This window comes from Empidonax traillii, unplaced genomic scaffold (genome assembly GCF_003031625.1).
Source record: "Empidonax traillii isolate 1590-97213 ecotype Southwest subspecies unplaced genomic scaffold, ASM303162v1 scaffold696:size366466, whole genome shotgun sequence".
NCBI lineage: Eukaryota > Metazoa > Chordata > Aves > Passeriformes > Tyrannidae > Empidonax > Empidonax traillii.
Window position 1 is genome coordinate 97,173 of NW_020955889.1, and position 23,869 is coordinate 121,041.

A 23,869-nucleotide genomic window follows, 5' to 3' on the forward strand; every position below is an offset into this window, starting at 1 on the left:
ATTTGGGTACTTTGCAGACTGTAAAACAGGCTGTAAACACTGTTTTATTTTAATCACCAAGAAACAAATTTGTTTCAAAATTTAGTATGTTCGTGGGCAAACTCTGCTTTATCTTAGACATTTTCCACCAAAACAAATGTACTCCCATTCCTTCTGGAATGTAATTTTTTTTAAAAAAAGGGGGATTGTGTGAACTTTCCTGCTTAAGCTTTTTTCAGGGAAAGCAAAATCTCCTAAATACCAGAAAACTCTGGCAGGTAGGCAAGTCTGTCCGTACTGTGATCATATCAAATTGCAGACCCACTGAGAGCCAGCAGTGTCAGGGCTGGAATTTTGGCCCAATCTCCATGAACACAGGGTGTCCAAAGTTTGTTCTAGAATTATCAGTGTTTGCACAGAAGGGAGGGAATTTCCATGTGTCCCAATGGAAGCAAAATATCATTGCTTATCCTTGTTACGGCATGATGAATTGTTTGACTTGCTGTTCATGTGCCAGTTGCTTTTTGTTAACGACTGAAGTCACAGGTAGCTGGGCACAGGGCAAAGCAGCAAAGCCTTCTCTTGGGTTAAACATCAGGTCTAGGTGAAAATACAGGGGCTATTGGAGAACTGTGAGGGATCTGCGAAGTACTTTGTGCCCTGGTTATTGGAATGTTTCACAGAGGTGTTCAGCCATGGTGATGCTGGAATCAAACATTGATGTTAGAGAAAAAAGAATGGGGCATTTTCTGTGTTTGGGTTGGTAAGTAGGCTAGAAGACAGTTTAGCACTGGTTATGTGCATTAAAATAAGAAGTGTGATGGGTAGGACGAAGGGAGGGGTTGTTGCATTGATTTAAAAGTATGATAAAACATATAAATATATACCTAAAACATATAAATATATACCTATATGAACTGAAGCATCTGGTTTGACATATTACTACCGGAATTTAGTTTTGTCAACTTCTATATGAGGCATTCTGGTCAAGATTGAGGACAATGATAGTGACTGCTGGACAACTTGGTACTGTGTCTGCCTCTTCTAACCAGTGAGCCCCTGGAGCCCACCAGGGACTGTCCAGCAGCCTGCAGCCGCCTGTCTGCCTTTTTTCCAAATGTGTTTCTTTAAGGCAATGGGAACAGTAGGAGGTCTGCGAGGTAGCATTGTAAATACAAGTTACTGTCGCTGTGCAGAACGAACGTTAACACTCTGGGTGCACAAAGTCATTCACCAGCTTCACGGCACAGATGGCAACAGAGGACTGTTTAATCCTTTCAAGCCAGGAGTCGAATTTTCTTGGCATAGTATCTATTGCTGGCAATGGCCACGTTGAAACTGCCAGTACCAAAGAGCTAAAGGTTTCAAATGTGTTACTCAGAGGACTAATTGGGGAGAATGGTGGCTAGATGGAGGAGGAGTAATTGCATAGATCAGATTGTCACACTCCACTGCTGCTCCTGGAGATAGGAAAATGCAACTTATATCCTCATTTGTTGTTAAAAGCTTCAAGTAATATATTACTTTTACTTTACTTTTAACCTGGAGGGGCTGGGTAGCTCAAGACATGAGTTTGTTGCTTTTCATGTAGTATCAGTGAAAGAACTGTGGGATTTTGTTGTTGCTGAAGACCCTTACTGACTTCAACCCAGCATGTTTCTGGCTTACAGCCCCTTTGTTCAATGTCCCAGTCACAGTAGCCAGCCTCCTGGCCCCTTGTGGCTGATGAGAGCTGTTAGCTGAACTGAATGTTTTTAAAGTAAATGCTAAATATGTATTGAAAGCTCTCCTAGCTGAAGCTGTTAAAGCATTTTTAACTGTTAACTTTGTACTGTCAGGTTTGCCTGCTGCATTGTATATTCTCTCATCATCCTACTGCATCCGCTGTAGCTGGCATGAAAAGTGAAATGTTTCATAAACTCTGTACTATGTGCCCTAATTTAAAAGAAACGAGACTTTTTACACACCTGCTTAGAGAAGATGCACACTGCTAGGCACCTTCCTAATGTGCAGTTTTATTAATGACTGAATATATATTAATGACTGTGAGTATATAGGCTCGAGAAACTAGTTGTGCTAAGAGGGGCACATCCTACCTTTGTATTACTGTGACATAAGGTTTTACATTTATTGAAAGAAGAGAATCTGAGATGTTAAATATTCTTTGTCAAGAGTCAAGTCTGAGGGATGACTCACACTCCTAAGTCAGCTAATTTGGTGTGCTCAGTGTCTTCTAAGGTAGTTGTAAACTATTAAAAAATGGAGCTTTGTAAGAGAGGAGCAAGCATGGGTGGAGCTCCCAATACAATTGTGTAGAAATCCTAGGCAGAATGGCAGAGAAGCTATTTACCTAGAAGAAAAGTGCCTGGTGCCTAAGACTTGAGACCAAATCAGGGCAGAGCTCTAGAGGTCAGATGCAGTAGCCATGTAAAGCATACCGAAGAGACTGTTCAACTTGTGAGAACATTATTTTGCAGTTCACTCTGAATTTGATATGCTTTTGGCAAGTGTTTGAAACAGTCATAGATTTGGCAATCTTTTTCTAGCAGATTTGAAATGTTCAGTCCTTAAGAACTGCTGCATCATTAGGTTATGCAAAACAGGGTACAATTTTGTAAATATGCCATCTTGTACTGATTTGACATTTGTTCTATTATCTGAGAATATGCTAAAGGGAGAGAGACCTTCAGTTTCAGCCAAACCTTAACTTGTTTATGGAGTGCTGATAAAATGTTGACTGCTGTGTGATCTTTAGAAAAGCCAGTTACACTCAGCAGGGCCCAACTCTCAGTACTTGTGCACGTTACCTTTTTGAAGCCTTTGTCCCAGCAGTATAGCTATGAAATGGAAGAGTAAATAAAGTTGTATTTATTTGCTGTGCACTTGAGGTTTCTTCAGCTGATGTCGCTGTTGCTTTATCCTCTAACTGAGCCTAACTTGAGATTACTCCCAATCTTGCAACCTTCTTTAAGGACACAGATGTACTGCGTCCTTAAAGCATGTTTTAGGGAATGTTGAGTATGTGTACAGCAAGTGAAGCATCACTTACAAGTGATAAAAATATAGAGAAGGTATCTTTTGTGTTTCTTCTTTCTGAAGTATTTTTACAAATAACTTTATTTTGTTTAATACTTGGAGGGGAAAAATAGTGGCATCCTTTTTCCAAAACTGTTTTTGCAAAGTCACGTTCTCAAAAGTGTAGCTTAAGTCAGGCTTCCACTCACGGAAGGTTTGCTTTTAAAACAGCACTGACTCACGGAAGAAAGCTTAGCAAGGTGATCTATCAAGTTTCCCTCTGCACATATGGAAAATAATGCACTCAAAGGATACTGCTTGTTTGTTTCTTTCTTTCCTTTTTTTCTTTAATATCACTGGACCATTTCTTTATGAATTGATTTTTTGGTCAGCTGCTTTATCAGTGCATCAAAGTCCTCTCTCTGGATTTGGCTATCCAAAGAGGGCAACCGCAGTGTTACAGACTGGAGAGTGTTTTTTTTTCTCTCTGCTGAACTTGTTTTTTAGATTTAGTTGAATAAATACAAAGAATTCATTTCATGTGTGAAAAAGTTGTGGTACACTATTCTGCCATGACAAAAAGAATTTATACTTGCTTTAAAGATTCATGAGTGTACAAGAGACATAAGGAAATTAGAACACTTCTGTGTCTTGGCAATATAATGTATTTGACTTTTTGTGGATACTAAATGCAAATCCCTATGCAAGGATACAGCCTTAGTACAAGGTGGGGAAGAAAAACCAAGCCACTATATTCTTCTGCTGCTAATTTTTACTATATTTTTTCTTGCTGGAGTACCTGGTGGTTTTATGAAGCCTGAAAATTCTGGTCCCTCTTGTCCCTTTTCTTCTTTCCCCTCTTGTGGCAGAGCACTATGGTATTTCCTTTCCTTGCCCAAATTAAAGATCTTATCTGCAATCTTTACTGTCTTCATTCTTTCGTCACCGTAGCAAGTTGGGGCTAGTATATTCTAGGGAAAATGCTACTGTGTTTTAAATTTCTGGATTAATCTTAGTTGCTGATTATTTTATCTTTTCATCACTGTATCATGCTTCCATTCCCAAAATGTAGCTTGACTGCTATTTAGAGATTTGGTCTAGTGTGTTTTTCCTTCAGGCATTTCTCTATCCTATTTGGAGAGAGCATTATTTTAAACTTCTTTAAACAACCCAGTTTTACTTGAGACTGAGGAACTGTTTGTTCTGTTGACTTCCCTGCAGGTAAACTAGTATACTTTTCAGTGGGGAAGATAACGTGTGTAGCCTCTGCAAGATCTACTCCCTGCTATCATAGGGTGCACTGTTGCCATGGCAACATTTTTTTTAACTTGTCTGCAGTCACACAGGAAACCTATGGCAAGCGGTGTGCTGCAGGCTAACAACATGTTAGCAACGCATTAAATGTGTACCTCGCTCTCAAAACTCTTCCCCTCTGGAACTGCTTGTTACTTTGCAGGCATAACCCTTGGTAATAATTGCAGATGGGTGCAGAACGATTTGAGTGCGAGCACGGTGCTGTTGGTTGTGTGACCATGCTACTTGGTGGTTCGGAGAGGAGAAAGCAGAGGTGGTTGGTTTTATCTGAGGGACCCCAGACTGTATCAGCAGGAATCAGAGTCAGTTGATAGCAAGTCATCTTCTAATAAATAGCACCTTTTTTTCTCTTTTTTTTCCCTTTAATTTCAGAATTCAACCGTAATGGCCAGAGCTGAAAAATTCAAGGATGTTGAATATCTCCTTATTCATGGAACAGCAGATGGTGAGTTGCAGTTAATTAGACATTTTAGTATTACAGACAGGTTCGCAATTCTACTACTGACAAAACAAAAGCATGAAGGGGCAAGGCTGTTACATTTATGTCAATAAAATAATACTGCTTTTTGCAACTAATCTGTGTTTCAGTCAGCAGTGATGAGGAGTCTAGTGTGTTCATTGCTTTGCTTTTCCCCCAGAGTATTACAGAAGCAATTTTTTGTTTACCTTTTTCCTCTTCCACTTTTCAGATAATGTTCACTTTCAGCAAGCAGCACAGATTTCCAAAGCTCTTGTTGATGCCGAAGTGGATTTTCAGGCAATGGTATGATCCTTTTTTTATCATTATACAAATGAGTTTGTATTATGAGAATAATAGCATGAGCTCCCTGTGGTTAGGTGTAAATTCATTGCCATCTTAAATGAAAGTTCACATACCTGCATTTCATTTTCAGTAACTGAAATCTGTACATAGAGTACCTATGTATTTTCTGCATAAGAAAAGCTCTAAAGCAACTCTTTCTCATATTTGATCCTGTTTACCTAATCTTTCATTTTGTTAAACTTTTTTGTGTTCTCAAACAGCCAATCCCAATCTTTGCATATACCCAAGTTGCAGTAAATAGTACCTTACAGACAGAAGGAAATGTTAGCTTCAGCTAAGTCCATAATAACCTGTCTATCATTTTTGGTGTTGATCTTGTAAGACAAGCAGGTATTTTCCCCTTTGTACACTGTACATGGAAGATCTCAGACTAAGGTGCAAGCTCTTCCTTACCTACATTATCCCAATCCTTGGGGAGCAGTGCTAAAAAGGATGAAATATAGAAAGAAGCCAAGTGCACCAGTGCATGGTTGTCCTTCCGCCAAACTCGCAGAGCAGACAGGGGAAGAGGTCAGGCACCCCTCTTAACAGTACAGTTGCATCTACCTCCATGTGGACAAGCCACATGTTCTTTTATGCCTTCAGCATAAATACATAGTATATCCCACACACAAAGCCAAGGCAAAAGTGTCATAGCAGCTTCCTACCCCTTCACATCTTTGCCTCCATGCTGAAGGCCTCATGCTGGGATAATTTTAAATGGCTGCACATGTTCTTATGTCTGTCATGTTTGCTTATATCATTTAGATGTGGCTACAACTAACACTCTCTGTATTTCTCTTTCACACAGTGGTATACTGACAAAGACCATGCCATCTCCGGTCAAGCACATAAGCATATTTATACCCACATGAGCCACTTCCTAAAGCAGTGTTTCTTGCTGCCCTAGAACCAGCATTTTGCCTGTTAGTGATGGTACTTCTTCAGAAAACTCTCTTGATCGTGTAGTCTGAGCCAGTATAAATCAAGATGAGATAAGAGTCAGCTCTTGGGATACCAGTGTACATAATGAAATGCTAATCTTTATGATTTCTGTTGCCAAGCAACTACTGCATTTTTACTGATTGTGGTTAATCAGGTCTTAACATCACCAGAATGATGTTGCAGACTTCTAGGAAGCATAGTACTTCCTTCAGTTTTTTATTAGTTTTTGGCATTTCAGTCTAAATGAGAAGCCATCCAGTTTGTGTATTATGGTAATGAATGATAAAAATGCCACAGAGGAACCAATGTGGAAATCAGTTGCAGAATAAAAGCAAAGATGTTTCTATCAAAAATGAAATGTATCCTGGGATCATTTCTGTGAAAACACTGACAAAAAGTTTTGAACGAATTCTGTAATGCTTGCTAATTATTATTTTAAGATCATCATCAGGAATACTGTGATGTTAATATTTTCTGTGCAGAATGAAAGGCTGTTTATACTGCTGTTCCTTAAATTAATGTCTTCTCTGCAATCTCTTGGATTACAATTGTAGAAGTCTTACAAGGAAAGCATGTATCCAGCTTTCACCAAACATTTTGAATGATACCTACTCAAACCAATGTCACTGCATTCCTTCGTTTGATATTATTATATAGAACTGTGATTATTTCTTATTTTTATAGTAAAAAAGGCTGCTGGTCGGCGAGTCTGCTCTGGTAAAATCTTCCCTGTGAACTCTAAAAGACCACCATTGGTTTTTTTAATGTAGAAGTTTCTTATTTACCGATGAATAGGCTCTCTTCCTTACATTCAAACATAAAACATTACAATGAAAAATAGCAGTCACTTAAAGCAAGAGCTGGACCATCACTCTTCTGTGAACGTGCTCTTTGGCAAACCTGCTTTTCCTTACAGCCTACCAGTAAAGGTCTGAGTTGTCTTCAGCATTCCAGGTAGGCTTCTCCATCTGAGGATAAGATTAGTTTTCTCAATTTCACATAGCTAGAAAAGATGCAACCCACTTGTACTTAAAAACTGTGCTGCTTTAAAATAATAATGACATCAAGTCATTAAAGGAGGTATAGTCCATATAATTGAAAATGTTGCTTTAGAAAAAAAAAACCTTTTAGAGTTTTTACAAAAATCCCTATTAATTTTAAGGGAGATGTACAGCGAAGCTTCTGTTTTCGTGTAATGGTATCATGTAATGGAGTGTGACATGATTAGCTAACACTTACCTTCTTGATATTACATGCCAGCCTGTGATTATGTCTGTATTGTGGGTTATTAGTGGCATTAGGTGTGAATGTAAAAAGTACTCCTGCAGACGGCTAAAGCATGGGGGACAATGTGAAGACACTTTGTGCAGCTTGTCCTTAAATGATAAAAGAGAAAGGAGGCTGACGTAGAAAATAAGGTTTTGTTTTCACAAAGAAACCACGAATCACTCGACCCGCAAAATAAGGTGTTGGGGTTTTTTTTGAAACACACTGGAGCTGGGTTTTACAAATACCATCTTGGGTTCAAGGCAGGAGTGGTTCTAATATAGACTGGCACCACTGTTAAAGTTTTGTTGGAGTACAGGCTGTCAGTTGTCTCCAAGAGGTTATAGTATCACATCTCTCACTCTTTTGACTCAAGGGAAGGAAACATAAATCAATATAAGGTAGATCACAGCAATACACAGGTTATAAAAAAAGATTATCGTTAGGAACTTAAAGATGGCTTGTGTACGCAATGGTAAATAGTTGGGATTTATTTTAATATTATCACTTACAGTGTCATAAAGACAAAAAAAGTATTTCTGTAATCTGAAAAACTACTTTAACTAGGCTCTCATTCAATAACTGCAGGTATTAGTGTAATCAGAGAAGGATTCTTTGAAAAAAAAAAACCTAGAAATTATATGGTCTGGGTAAGCCTTTCATTAAGTAAAGATGCAATTCTTTGCATCTGACATACCTTAATGATGCTAGCATCTCACTGGGAAGCTCTTCTGTATTCTTTTTACATAGTCCTCTTTTAATTGTCTTATCTACGAGGCATAACAAAATACAATGCTAATTATCTTAAATTTCTTTGTCTGGAAAGCAGCTTATATCCTGCTGATAAGGAATGATGGAACTACTAAAACAACAACAAAAAAGTTTTATTGCTATAATAAGTGTCCTAATAAACATCAATTCAGTGTCAAATTTTTCACTCTGGTAGAAGTCCCTCAGCTCCAAAAATAATGCAAGCACTAAGATAATATAGCTGCCTGAGGGAACTGAGAACTTGCTTGAACTGCATCAGCATGGGTAAATACCTAAAACTGAGGCAGCAAAACAAAGCCAGCTCATTCCATTATGATACAAAGCCAGAAATCACTTGTGCCTGAGGAGTGCCTCATGTTAGTTAGGCAGCTACCAATTTCCTTTTTGCTTTGCATTTTTTTTTCCTGTGTGAAAGGGATATTTAAGTTTGTTGTACAGTATTTACAGTTTGTGTAAATTCCTGACAGAAGTAGCTGAAACCTGAGGTGTGATTGTTACCATTCATAGGGTGGAAGGCTGATAGTCTTTGTTTTAAAAACTGGTAAAGAAGCTCAAAGGGATTTAAGTAAGATGGAATCAATACTATAAATAATACTGGGCTTTAAGGCCTGAAAGTTTTTCAGTATCAGAAGTTTGCTGTCCTGAGATGAGCAGAAGAACTGAGGAATTTTCAGTTGTATGATCTTACCTATAAACACTAAAAAGACTCAACCCAGACTGCATGGTCTGCATCACTTCTCTCAAGAGCAAGGGGGATGAACTTGTGATTAGTAAATTCCCGTTTTCTTCCTGCAACAGGGCAGCTGTGTGCTATCCCTGCTGTCAAACTTACTGTTAGAGTCAGAGCAAGTCATCATCAATTACACCCAGTGAGACAACACTGATAATGTTGCATGTTTCAGGGATATTCCACTTGGAAATGGAGCAATACTAGGCTCTACCATTCATTAATTTGTGAAGCAAAATGTCAGGTAGACATTTCAAATACCATATGATATTGCAAACCTGTTCTGGGTCTTGCAGTGTAAAAATAAAATTGAAAATTAGTTAGGATAAATATTTATTATCACATAACATATCTTAATTGTGAAAAACACAATAGTCTATTCACATGTACACATAAGCTTTTGTAATAAATTACATCCAAGAAATTGAGTAATTTTGACCAGGAATATGAAATTAGAAGTAAATATAGCACTACATCTGCTTTATACTGTGTGTGATTTCAGAATGTTAAGATTAACATTGGAATAGCATTTAAATTCACGCAAAACCAGAGTGTTTTAAAATAAAACCTCTCTGAAATACTGAACAGAAATACAGAATGCCATTGAATACACTGACTTCTTAATATTCTAAGAGTTGGTCAAGTGAAGCTAATACATTTTGATTGTACACATTATCTGTAACAAAGTAAGTCAGCAACGTGTTAAAACACCATCAGGCTGCTTTCAGAACAAACCAGTATTGAGCTCCTATACTAACCTTAAAACAACTGGAATCTTACAATTTATCATCAAGTACACAAAACAAAGCATTTAACCGTAATGCATCAGCGTTTTTTCCTAAATTTACAAATACAAACATTGAATTAAATGTAAATCCTTCTTTGTGTCCACTAGATTTTTTTTTTCTCCATAAAAATGGCTTTTAATGGGCTTTAATAACGTTAAGGTAAATTTAGAACAGTGACCCTAATAAGTTTGCAGCAAAATGCAATTATTTATGGCTAAAGTAGTAAAACATACACACTCACATACACAAAAACATTAGAATACTTTAAATATGCTGGATGGCAAAAAATGCTCACATGAGGTCTATAGAAAGATTAGTATTTTGGAAAGCTGGTGAATGTTAAAGCCCTGTGGATGAATTATTACAAAGATTGCAATAATACAATTCTTATTTTTAGAATTCAAAGTAATAGCATAATAATGAGATTTAGCCTTCATTTTAATAATTTAAAAATTTATCTTAAAAAATTTAAAAATCAGTGAATTCCAAATAACACAGTAAAACTTTAGCTCCACATCTCTATTCATTCAATACCTAATCTTGCAGTCTTTTACACAAAAGAACACCTTAAAGGATCAGGCAGTAACAAATTCCATTACGAAAAATGTCTTTGTAATAGCTTTAAAGCCGCATTTTACTTTGCAATGTTGTTTTTATCTTTTAATCAATACGTACTTGATGGAATAATGAAGAGCTGTAACAGAACAACAGCAGGATACCCATTTAAGTATTATACACAATCTCTGAAATTAAGAGGTTTATAGTTGTTAGAAGACAGTATAAATATGCCCTTTATGTGGTTGAATTGTAGGCAATAAAGAGGAAGATTATTGGGCAGGTGATATAACTGCATGTGGGGTATAGTTTGTATAGTTTATACAAAATTTTTCCTATTATAAAATAGTGGATTCATTAATGGAAATGCATTTGTTTGGCCTGCCATGGCAACATTCATACAATACAGGATACTGTCATCACAGATTGCATTTTAAGAAATACTGTACCCATGTTTCACATCAAAGGATTTTTTTCAACTAAGGTGAGAAAATGTTTCAATATATATTTTTATATATATATATATATATATGACTATGTTCCAGTTACATACAAATTTTAATATTAAATACACTGTATTAAATCAAGGAATACTTCACAAATACAGAATCTGACCCTGCAATCCTCATTGCAGGAGTAATCCATGACTTCAAAAGGACAGTTTAAGGAGGAAAGGATTGTCCCTGTTAGTTTGTTCCTAAGATCAGATCAGTTGTTACTTTATAAACTTCTTAATGTTTGCTTGTCAGTTTGGGTCTTCTGAAATTATTTACTAGAGTTAGGTGATTTTTAAAAAAAATTAGAACTAGGGTTTTCAAGTTCATCCCGAATGAAGAGTATTAAGTATTCTTACACAGAAAAATAGTAAAATACAGTACAAACCTATTAACAGGGAAGTTGGATTTAAAAGACAATTTGCTTGTTACAGTTCTGATAAGAATACTGATAAATGGCCAATATCAGCAATGAACACAAAGATTTTTTGCATTGGCTACTGCAGACATTTACACAAATACTAGACAAGGTAGACAAGGTGAAATGAGACAAATATTGCACTACATTACCTGTGCTAGTTTGAGATGAAAGACAAAAGTTACAAGGTAAATCATTTCTATTTAGTGGTTGTGGCACTCCTGTCATTCGTTTGTAAAAAAATTACTTGAAGAACAAGTCATAGACAAGTCTCCCGGTCAACACCTTTCCCTGAGTCAGCTTTCTTCTCTTTTCTGATTTCAGCACTAGGAAAAGAAGGGGAGGGGGAAAAAAGTTATGGTAGTACTATCTTATGTATATTAATGATCTAACTGAAAACCAACATTGCACAGATATTTTATTTTTCATGCTGCATGGCACAAACTGGGAAAGCAAGTGAAAATTTCTGTGCTAAATGGTGCAGAAGATATCAGCCAGCAATTGTAGTGACAAGGTAGGTAGAGAAATTAAGATGTACAAGATGAGACAAGTCAGCCAGCATGCAAGCAAAAATAGCCACTTTTTTTTTTTCTCTTTTGACAAATACAACTGTTAATTTACTAAATAATGGTAATGGTACAGTTCTCAGACAATACCAGCACATTCCTAAATGGCACAAACAAGAGGTCACAATAAGTACTTCTTGTCTTTAAAATGTATTCTGTTGCTCAATGTACGTTTAGAAGGAATGTTTCTGAACTAGAGCAGTGAAAGCCAATTTCTAACTAATATTTGGCTTTCAGTCTTGATTGGGGAGAGTAGAATAAAGCTGGGGAGGGTGAGGCAAGACAGTATTCCCCATCTGGAGTTTAACACATACTTCCTCATGTATACATTATAAGGAAATAACTTTTAAAAAAAAAAAAAAAAGCCTGAAAGATCACAGAAAAGCCATATCACTCAGAACTCTGAACCAGAGTTCAAATTTGGATTCAGCTTTCTTTTTCTGACCCAGTTAAAACACTGTTGATTTGCCTACAGAAAGCAATATATGTACAAAGCAAATGTTTTGGGTTTGAGTTTTCTTTGGTGAAGAGGGTTCTAATTTACAACAGTGTAAATAAATAAAAAGTCATGTTCTTGCAATGAGTCTCAGTCACACTATGAAAATGCAAAGGGGCTTCCACAACACAGGCAAATGAAGCCTTCAACAAAGAGTGGCAGGGTATCTAAAAAAAACCCAGATGCTTCTGAGAACAAACCTGTAGCAAGCACATAACCTACCAGGTTTCATGGGAATAATTCCTTAACTAGAATGAATGAGAAATAGGCTGAGTTACACAAGGCTTAAAGAAAGCAAGATCAATTCTCAAATTCTTAAGGCGATTCATGCACATTTTTACAATCATCTGACATTTTTCTTCGCATAAAAATTGCTTTAAGGATACAATTCAGTTCAGCCAAAGCTTACTTCTATGCCTATGGCAGCTTCCAGAGGTGTTAATGGAAATAGCTAAAGAATACCAACTTCTGCCACTTCAACTGCCAAATCTGTCACCTTCTGTAGAACAGTGATAGAATTGAGTATGTTACATACACTCTCTGCACACAAAGGGTATGCAAACAAATTCCAGGGGTGGGTGAATTTAAAGTGCAGCAGTACAGCAGGCAGGGAGTTACCTGTGCTTAATAAAAGCAAACACTGAGGTGTTGTGTGCCTTACAGTGTATAATATTTCCATGTTTTAGGTGCCTCTGTGATACCAGGAAAGTCTTCTTTCTATTTAGGATTCACATCTCTGAGCATCTCCTGCAGATGTGGGCTTTAATGCCTTGAGAAATTTGAAAAAAAAAAAAAAAAAAAAAAAAAGGACAAGTCCAGTCTTTTACCAGTAAAACATGTAACTGGTGGATCTGAAGAGGAGTTAGAGCTCTTTTCCTTTCTACCAAGGGAGTAGCCTAACGTGCCTCAGCAGGAAGGTTTGAGATGTAGGATTTGCATATCTTCAAGTAGAAAAGGGACCTCATACCATGTACAAAGTGACAGATGCCTCTTTCTCCAATACTTTAAAAGACCAGCTAAGTCTGCCTTCTGCACATGATCAGATCTTTTGCATATGCTTTGAAATTGCTATCTGAAGGGCTTAATATTATAACCAAAGACAGTGGAATATTTCATTACATGTATCAGAGAGGGCTGTGTTTCAGAAAAATGCCTTGGTGTTCAGTTCTACCAAGACAGGCTCAAAGGCAGACCCTCAGGTCCCTAGGAATTTTAATAATGAAAAATTAAGGTTGGAAAGTTGTAAAGTTCATGTGCCTCTATGGTTAGGCAACAGTTGACTGAATCTCATATAATTCCCCTCTTTAGACACTTAAAAACTGTTAGGAACCTGGGATGTAAGAACTGTCACACACACTATGCTACTTCACAGAGCTAGGGGCAGGGCAGATCTTATGATGGAAATTATCCGTGTATCAGGGTGGGAAGTAATTTGTATAAACCCTTCCTGCCTAAAATCTCCCTTTGTAGATGATCATAAGTTATAATTGGACAAGTCAACTCAGTATTTAATTACTACAAAGAACTTCTAGATTTTAAGTATTCCAGAAATCACCCTATCTTGTTAATTGGACTATGTCGTGCATAAAAGGCATTGCATGAAATCATAGTACAATATCATAGTTTAATTATCCCCATTTAAAAATATTTTGGTATATGCATATAACAAAGCAGACCTGACAGCAGGAAAGGGCATGCTAAACACTTCATAGTTGAACTCAAAAGGCAGGAAAATTTCTTTCAAAAAGTGTTTCCCCCGCCCTCCACATTGTACGATACCCTTCACTGAGGGAATTGTGTAATCTAATACTGCTCATCTTGATCATTTGCAAAAATCATTCTTACAACTGCTACCATTCCAAGCTTTCTTTTTTCCCAGTAATTACCTAGAATTTAATTATACCTTCATGTAATGATACATGCATTATGGTTTATGATGTTTCTGTAGCTCCATCCCTAATACAATTTAAGGTTAAAGTTGTCTATGGTTTTTCCCTATCAGAAAGCAAGACTTCCAGATTTAAAATTCTTTGAATCTACCCCTGTGTGCGAATCTGAGACAAGGTAGAGCACAGGAAAATGCAGGATTTCAGAGGTTTCTAAGACTATTCCTTTAAGAGAGAACACTCATACCTGAAATCATAAACATCCTTTCTCCTGATTCTTTGATTTCATGAGCAAAGATACAAGAACAGATTGAAAACAAGCTCATTAGAGATTTAGTTTCTATTGTACTGCGGTGGAAAGGCCACATCATCTCTTACCAATGATGTCTGTAGCCACAATCTGTTTGGATGCTCAGAGGGTCTTTGATGGTAGGATAGATTATGTAAATGTGTACTGGTTTTACCTGAAATTTTCAGAGAAAGCAATATCCACCTGAAAAATTACAACCACTGTGTACCCAGGGGCTGTGAATGTACCCCATCAGGTTCTTTACTATCTCCAGCCTGGACAGCAGAGGCACTTAAGGTAAGAAAATTCTCCAGTACATCCTTCTCCCATGCACCACACTGATTTCACTGTGACGTGTAGGGTAGAAGACAAATCAGAACTATACTGCTATTTTTACTGTCAGTGAAATATCATCAAAATTATCACATTAGTGGGCCACTCCATGGGTTTCTGAAATGGAGTTTCTCTGGTCATCAACTGTTCAGTCTTGTCTGTGCTGTTTAGGGAAATAAACAACACTGAAATGCCATTTTGGGGTGACAAAATTTAAAAAAGTCATGTATCACTAAAAATTTTTTTCTTACTGCATTTTTTCCACCATAAAACAATCATTAGCTGATTCAAGCATGGAGCTTCTGTTGAAAAGTACATTTAGAAATGGGCAGAATATAATTTTGTATTTTAAAAAAGATGACCTAGGAATAAATTCAATTTAACATTTGAATACACTACATCTATAGTTATATATATAGTTATATTTTTAATACATATTAAATTTCAAATCTTAATATTTGGGACTTTTAATGAAGATATTTTACATTCCCATTTGAAATTTCTTTTTATTCTGTCTCCCCAAAAACTACACAAAGTCAAGTCATTTGGGTTCCTAGGTGACACCATTTTGAATTGGAAGACACAAAGAAGAAAAAACTTGGGGACAGGGTCTTACCTTTGGGAAATCAGCTTCTAGAGTGATTAGGAAGGGGAGCTTATGACAGAAGTGTGATATGAAACAATTAAATAGAAAATAGTTAAATTTTAAATTTATGGAGTCAGAGGAAAATCTCTTAAAAATCACACTGTACTTGAATTTAATATTTTATCATTCCTGTAGTAACTCTGAAGCACAGATAAAACACAGTGGCTTCATTTTACATACCTGGACTAAACTTTAAAATTATTTAACTGTTTTGAGTACAAGTGAAGTAGGCAGAAAAATGAAAAGAAGTGATGCAATCTTAAAATTATTTTCACTCCAAATATTATTAGATTGCATTCATAGTACTGGGTTCTTCATACAGCTATTTCCAGGGTGATGATGATCACTTCTTTTTCAATAGGAAAGAACAAAAGCAAGCAGAACAAACACAACAGCTGTTGTGCAATATCCAGGTGGAGGCTGGTGGTTCATTACACAAGCATCAAACATGCTCAACTTCATTTTCCACTGGAGCATAACTAAGTACCATGCAAATATTTGTCAGGGGGGTTTTTTAGTAAATAGAGAAATTGCTTTTTGAGCTCATAATATTATGACTGGACCTAAGAAACAAAACTGCAAGATGCCAGAAATCTTTCTAATCCCTAGCAAAATATTCTGATATTGGTTTGACACCAATAGATAAAGTTTAATGCAAGTATAATATATAAAGTAAAAAAATTAAGACCTTTTAGAAGGAAAGCTTGACTCCTTATCTTTTGCATTCTCTGACGTTATCAACAATGTCTTCCACACAGCAGTTTTTGCCATTTCATCAGAAATGTTTATCACAGATGGGTCATCTCTAGACAAGAACAAAAGTAAATACACAATAAAACAATCAGTATTCAGCAATCTTTGTTACTTATTAACTCTATAAAAGTTCTTGAAAATTGATAGTGATGACAATAATTAAGTGCAGTGTAACTTAAGGAATTCTGTTAAACTTCAAAAGTCCTGAATAATTACTTATATATTCTCTTAGAACATCTTAGCACTTTTTTAGTATTTTTCTTCTCCAACAGCAACAAACAGTAACATCAATAAAATATATTGTGCCACTCCCAACTAATAGACAAGAGAGAAATTAAGTGTAAATTAAATATTACCCAAGATCTCACAGCATGCCAGCAGCATAGTTGGACTAAACATGAATCCCAAGAGCTCCTAATAGTTCTCAAAATACTTATGATCTGAAACTCCACCTACTTTTAAAACATTTTTAAAAGCAATGAAAAGCCCCAACAAAATAGAGTATTTAAGAGATCTAATAAAAATGCCCCAATTAAACTAATCAGTAGCTTTCAGCAGCACTTTGTAGCCATTATGCTCTCTGCTTTATCTGATCTGCTCCAAATATGTATGTATACACTGAAGAATAATAAATCTTAAATGTGTTAAGGGTACATTATTCCTGACTTCATGGTTTACATAGAGTGTGACATTCACTAAGCCCTCAGTAAATGTGCTATTGTGTTTTGGGGAATCATTTTTAACAACCAATGTCTTGATTCTTCTGTTTAGCTATAAGACTGTAAACCTTACAGTAGAGATAGTCAGATAATATCCAGGCAGCTCTACCAACATAAACACACTATAGATCAATATAGATTACACCACAAGATAAATTAAGCTACATATTACTAATATAAGTTAGAACAAAAAGGTATGGACAAAAGAAGAAAAAAAAACAGACCACTAGTAATGTGATGAATCAAAAGAAATAGAGTGGGATTTTTCAGACACAAGACACTGATTTACATTAGAAGACATTAGGGTAATTTTGGGTTAAAATGTAAGAGAGGAGCCCATTGTGAGACAGTATTCCTATGAATTCAAAGTACATTGATACAGAGGTTACTGTCACCAGGTGTTTCAAATCTTTATTAAGAATTTCTTTCTCAAAACTGTAAATCATATTAGTTCTTTATAGGCTGGCCACATGTATTATTGCCATCTATAACACAGATTTTCATGCTTTTTAAGCTGAGAAAACTCTACATTTTGTCTTATCTACCCTGAACATCTCCTGATTCATTTTATCTTACAGAGATAGTATCTTAATTAGAACGTTTTAAAAGAACCTAGTTTTTCTGCAGTATGTTCAAAACCTTTCCTAGCTCCCTGCAAGCATCAGGTTGAACAGTTTGACATGCTCTACATCTTCCTTTTGTACTGTATGTGTCAGAAGCCAAAGTTCATTGTGAACAGTCTGATCCTGCAAGTCCTGCCCCATGGAAAACTTCTATTAGTGTGTCCTTCTCCTAGGGACTATGAGATCGTGTGGAAAGACTAAAAAGGGCTGAGCTTGTTAAATGCTCCAGTATATGGTCAGTTCACCTATCTGTAGCAGACAAACATCCTCCTGACATTCAGAAAGCATTGAGAATAAACATTGTGGCATGTTGATTTTATTTGTTTAATTGCAACTCACCTAAAAGAGGAAAGGTATATTTTACCTGTAATGTCCTTCTAGCGGTAACTGAACAGTCCCTTCCTCTTCCATTGCTAACATACTTTGCTCTTCCTAGAACGAAGGAATTCAGACATGAGACAGGATATGATGTTGTAAACAGTGAGATTTATGTACTTTAATCCTCTTCCCATTTTCTTTAATATTAAGTATTTATTGAAGTTCTTGAAGTAAGGTACTTTTTAACTCCTTTGATTTAAATATTTGACATTTAAAGCCTTCTATTTTAAAAGATTTATCTTCGTACTATTTTATTATGCCAAATAGAGCATTGTTCTGTAACAATAAAGAGGAAAAATAGTAACACTGAGTGAGCAACGGTATGATGAATTTTAAATAATGAATTTTAAATGAATAAGAGGATATATACATTGATGTTTACATGCAAAAGCTAGGGAAGTCGGTTTAAGTTTGAACACACAGTTTTAATACTGATAAAGTTTTATTTCAGTGAAAGTTAGTGAAACAAGACACCCAAGATAAGTTTTTACTTGAAGAGAACTAGGAGATATATCTACCAAAATTCTTTTTATGAAATAATTATAAATTTGGAAAATCTGTCTTAGCAGGATGGGAGAACAAAACAACACCCCTCAAGCACCATGTCCTGCCTGCATAAACAAAGGAAAACAAGTCTCTGTCCTTCACTATCAACTCAAGGCTCCACAGCTAGGACATGCCTTTGCTTCATGAATGTAACCATCAAATCCTGCTCTAAATTGTTGTGGTGTGCATGTATGAGTGTAACAGACTCTCCACGGCTTTCTTGCTTTTATTAGATGGCTTTGTTACAGTTTTTGCTGGTGCCTGTCTGAAAGCATGACTTGGTTCTCACAAAAACAGAGCTTACCATTTTCTGGCAGGTCACCAAACCCCCACATGCATCACACACACTGATTGTTGGTATTAGCTGGAAGAGCCAATACAATTTTCTAAACCAACAGAATGTCAATCCTCTCTGCTCAGATATTTGTTTCTTCTATGCTTCACTATTACAACTATTATAAAAGTCACAATATTTTTTTCTCCAAATGGGACAAGTTTTTTGTTCATTCTTTTCTCAGAAAGACTTAACTGGTTAACATTAAAGTGGCTTCTGAGGAGGTCTGTGAGGAGAAGGCATGTATCAGATCCACTGTAAATGTACAAAGCCCTGGAAAAATATGGCCTAAAAATATAAAAACAACTTAAGTAATGAAATCAGGATCCAATCAAGTAAGTTTCAGATCCTGTCAACTATACTTCTGAATATTCTTGTGGGTAGAATACTTCTATTTTTAAATGCTATGTGATAGCAACTCTCCAATTAATTCCTTAGGCTACATGTCAGAAGTTTTTTATTACTAGTTAATTTTGTCATTTCTAGGCTTCACAGCTTCGTAAGTTTTTGACAGTTGAACAGTTTTAATAATAGCTCCAAATATTTAGAAATGCCAAAATATGTAAAAATAACCTCTCAAAATAGACAGTGAATGAAATAAAGTAACACCAGTAGATTTTCCCAGTTTTGTTTTCTGATGCCTTGCTATCAAGCATGGGAAAGAAAGTGACATATAACCAAAACATAAGGATGACACAGAATTCTTTACAATAATCAGACCCACAAGAGGAGAGCTACCTTGGTTACTTCTGGTTACTCTGAATTGTGATGACAACAGATACTTTGATGAAACAACTCTCTTGGTCTGCTTTGATTCAAGGGAGAAAACAATAACTCTCGTATTTTAATTTCATCGTGGTAGTTTTCCAGGCCCATACTATATAGTAAATAATCATCATGATGTTTTGCATCTAGGTAAAATCTTTTCCCCAAAACGTACTCCATGACAGTATGTTGAATGTGTCAAGGAAATCAATGTTATAGTTCTCCCATTTAGAAATGAGGCAGTGAGTTGTCAAATGTCACAGAAGAATCCTAAATTCAGAGAAATCTAGTTTTCATAGTTACACATTCAAATTATTAGCCCATGTCCTATTTCTTCAAATAGACCTCCTAATGGGAATCCTTAATACATATATTTCACTGGCCTCAGATCACATCTCTGAGCATCCCTAAGGATAAATTGCTGATTTATCCATTCACATTGTCTAATTTTTGCAGTACCCTTGTACCACCAGAATTCAGTCCTCATGGGTCCTGGGCATAGGCCTCCAGGGTATCTTAGAGGTCATATGCACATCTGTTCCTAAAGCCTAGAAATGACCACTGACTGCTGAGACTACAAGGCATTACCTGCCTATTGACCTCCCAGTGCTGCCACAGCCTCACACTGTGCTACTATTCAAAACTGCTGATGCAGGACACATAATTCCCATTTAAAATAACTTGGCACCAACGTATTCTACCTACTGCTCCTTCAGTGTTTCACCATTGAGACTTGTCCCTCACTTATTTTGGCCCAGTACTGAGGTTTGCTAACAGTTGACACTGATCAGGTGTCTGATACCAGGGACAGAGGTCAAAGACCTTACATATAAAGTTACTTTATATCTTTATAGTTTTATATAATATTCAAAGAAGCAATTCATGAAGCAGCAAGTTAGATAAAAATGTTGTAAAATAGATGCAAAATTGGTTAGAAACCTAAAATCAGAAAGATTAGTGTTTTACTGTCAAAATATAGGAACATTTTGAGTGGAAGTGTGTAAGAATCTGTCCTGTGTAAAGTAAGAAATTATAAAAGCGTATTCTTTGAAAGAAGATGAGGAGTCCAGATCTGAAACAGCCAACTGGGTGGTAATGCCAAAGGCTGTAAGTCAGAGTCTGAGGATTTGGTTAACAGAGTTAGCAGTGTCGCTGACCTTCTCATTACACAGTAAAAGTAAATTGTTTCTGCAGTAGCAGAAGGATAACACGGGCCCAGAGCGTTACTGGGATAGTGCACAGTGTTATGATGTTGCTGAGAAGAAAGGGCACAAGGTGCTGCTGTGTGACCTGTGTATGGTTCAGAGGTATGTGGGACATGCCACACCCCTTAAATTCTGCAGTTCTCTCTTCAGCATCTCTAGCAGGGACGAGACCAGTCCCAGTGCAGTATCAAAGTGCCCTGGGCATCTGAGGGCTTTCCTACACACATAGGCTCATCTCTGCACATCATTTGAGTGGGTCTTGGAAGCAACCCCCAGGAGCACTGTGGATAATATGTTATGTGACAGTATGGCAGCTTAAGAACCTACATCCCCACCTAAGTTTATCAGATTTGTAACCTTAAAGCACTTACGAAAATATGAAAATATTGCACTTAAGACACTGCTAACAAGGCTGCCTGTTGCATGGAATGTGCCGAACTTTCAGAACTTTCTATAAATATCTGAAGGAGAAATTGATAAAATGTTACACACCAAAAAAACCTGAAACCATGACCCACCTCTTTCTCTGCATCTTCCAGTTTCTTTTTCTTGCTCTCGGGCATCAAATCATCTAACCAACTGAGCTCTCGCTTGGTAAAAAAGAAATCCATAAGTTTTCGGACAAATACCAAGGCTAGGACCTGCAAATATATCAATTCAAAGAATTAGGAAATTAAGTAAGTAAAACAGACAAATACACTTGTAGAGGAATACTTTCAAAAGTGCCCAGTTTGCAGCTACAATTTTACCCTTTAATTTGAATAAGACAACAGCTAGTATTCCTTTGTTCAAATGAAATATGGCTTGAAGCATTTAACAATCACTGAGATCAGTAGATATCTTCTCAATGAAAAGTACAATGAAGAGTCTTCCTTAATGAGTGAATGTCCTTTCTATAACAGAATTGAGTACTATTCCTTAAATAAAAAATATAAAATAAATTTTAATACTTTAAGAGAAGAATTTTCCCTGAGAGGCTATCCACACAGACTCAAAACAGCAGTTACATGTCAAATTTTTTTCTTACTTAATAAATTATGATTTGTCCTTGAACATTGAATCAAAGCAATATTGTAATTACCTGCCATAATAATTATTCACAAGTGAAAAGAGATTTTTAGAGGAAATAAAAACATTTCATACCATCATAGGAAAGACAATGGCAGCTCTTGAAACCTTTATAATCCAGAGAAGCACAAGACAACTCAGCTGAATTATAGTGAAAAGATGGACCTTTCTAAGAGGAACATGCCTCAGATAAATAAAATCTGGCTGATGTTTTGCAGGCATCCAGAATAACTTTATCCTGTCAAAAAGCTGAAAGAGAAAATTTTAAAAGTTTGGATCAAAATGAGCTGTAGGATCATCCATGCTGGCATTCACACGCTGCCTAAGAGATGCTGAATATCCAAAGAATCTGGCTTGTTATTCTAAAGGCAAAAACTACAGAAGTTCAGAAGCACAGAAGAAGCTGTCTCATTTACAATCATGAGCCATTAATCTATACTAGTCCAAAAGTAGCAAAGGAATCTTCTCTCCCACTAAGCCACCAAAGTAAGAATGAGAATCATATTATTTAATTACTTGGTAAGTCATACTTCTTCAGTTTCTTTCAATTTTAATAGACAGCTGTCTCCCTAGGTATTCCTATTGCAGATGTACCAAGACACTGAATTTTGCTGAGTTACACTCTGTATAGTCATACTCCAGAAAATACCCTGTTCATACTGCATACTACATCATAAACAAAGATGGTTACTTTAAAGTAAGCCTACTAAGATTTCAAGCAATGAACTCTTAACATCAGGCAAAGCCAGACTTCAGGGTAGATGTGAATCAATTGTGAATCAAACTGAATGGAAGCTGGTGGGATCTCTGGATCCCGCTGGGCATATGCACTATCACATTACCTTTCTAATACATTCCAAATTTTTGTTTTTCAACAACTGAGCTCTGCCTCCTTTAGCACCTAAAAAGCTGATCAAGAAGGCATCTTTTCAGTCTTTTATTTCGTGTGAAGGAATGACCTTTTTTTTCTTTTACTTCACCAGACACTTTTGATTTTTTCCTTTTCCATGTTTTACTTTATTCACAAAACCAGAAACAGAAAAGAAAAAAAAAGGAATGCCAGAAAGTTGACTGCCATGTTGTTAGGAACGTATGTAAGAGGCTCCTATTTTTCAGACCTATTTAGCTCCATACTGACCTGAGACTTTTGTGTTGGTTGCCATGGAACAGTGATGATGGTGATACACCATTGCTCCCTGCATGGATGAGCCATGCTATATTCACACAGCCTTCAAGAATGTCAAGTTTCAGAAATTTTTACTGAGCATGTGCAAACTGCATTTTTTAAAGGCTTATAATTTGGCCAGATTTGAGCAGATTTCTTGTTCACAGAAACAGCAAAAAGCACATCCTCCCACAAAAGCCATCTTATCAAATCTCAGTTCCTTGTCCCAGCTTGGGGAGGGAGAAAGAGAGGGGGATGCTATCACTTTTCCAAGTAAAGATAGCAGATTTTAGTATGCTTTAAAAGCACTCTTCGGTAGCATAGTTTCTCATGCCCCTGTTCTGAGAAACAGCTAAACCATATTAAATTGAAATTACTTAAACTTCAGTAAAAGCCAAACTACACTTCTGAGAATATCAACCCAAAGGAGAAGAGCTAGGCAAAGATATAAAAGAAGAGTCTCTGAATAGAGATTACCAGTCAGAAAAAGAAGTGTTCCCAGCTTTGCCTATAAATATGGAGGTAAAAAAAAAAGAGCTACACACTTTTAACTTGCAACCAAAAATTTAAAAATAATGAAAGAAACAATCAGACATTTCCTTTGCTTTCTGTATTTGACAACCTTTTTGTATCTGACAATTTGTTTTCACCATGTGATTGTTCTTTCTGGATTGTCTTGGAAGGCGTATCAATGCCTCAACTTTTGGTAACAAAGGTACACTTAAAAATGTGTTTGTGTCAGGTGGGCTAAAGGATTTGACAATGTGCCAAATATGATGCTGCAGTCAGACAGGAGAAACGGTACACAAGATCTCATTCCCAACCCGAACCTGAATGCTGGAATGCCTGGCTTCTGCCACATACTCCTACTTAAGGCACCACAGGAATGCTGCCCGTCCACTAGACTTACCCTTCATCCCTGAAGAACTCTGGCTTGCAACAGTTCCCCTTCCCTGCCTGAGGCATTTATTTGCACAGAAAAGGTCTTCAAAATTTCACTTAGGTTAGTTTTAGGGCAAGTTA

General features: G+C 36.5%; 2 protein-coding genes across 12 annotated transcripts in view; one reads left to right on the top strand and one right to left on the bottom strand.

The window, feature by feature from the left end:
• DPP4 (dipeptidyl peptidase 4) overlaps positions 1-23,869 on the top strand; it is a 79,752-nt gene that overhangs the window by 32,783 nt on the left and 23,100 nt on the right. Inside the window, exons 24-26 of one of the 2 annotated variants that reach the window (XM_027899945.1) lie at positions 4,681-4,753; positions 4,998-5,071; positions 5,922-9,853. In XM_027899945.1, coding sequence (XP_027755746.1) covers positions 4,681-4,753; positions 4,998-5,071; positions 5,922-6,020 — 246 coding nt within the window. In that variant the 3' untranslated portion in view covers positions 6,021-9,853. Of the gene's footprint in view, positions 1-4,680; positions 4,754-4,997; positions 5,072-5,921; positions 9,854-23,869 lie in introns of those variants that run through there. The other variant, XM_027899946.1, reaches the window with a different exon arrangement.
• Positions 9,136-23,869, bottom strand: part of SLC4A10 (solute carrier family 4 member 10) — a 150,201-nt gene continuing 135,467 nt past the window's right edge. For 5 of the 10 annotated variants that reach the window (XM_027899938.1, XM_027899941.1, XM_027899936.1 and 2 more), the window contains 5 exons: positions 21,757-21,930; positions 21,132-21,254; positions 17,750-17,817; positions 15,979-16,095; positions 9,136-11,400 (listed from right to left, as the gene is read on the bottom strand). In XM_027899938.1, the coding sequence (XP_027755739.1) occupies positions 11,334-11,400; positions 15,979-16,095; positions 17,750-17,817; positions 21,132-21,254; positions 21,757-21,930 (549 nt within the window). In that variant the 3' untranslated portion in view covers positions 9,136-11,333. Of the gene's footprint in view, positions 11,401-12,358; positions 12,385-15,260; positions 15,300-15,971; positions 16,096-17,749; positions 17,818-21,131; positions 21,255-21,756; positions 21,931-23,869 lie in introns of those variants that run through there. The other 5 variants (XM_027899942.1, XM_027899944.1, XR_003573048.1 and 2 more) reach the window with 4 other exon arrangements.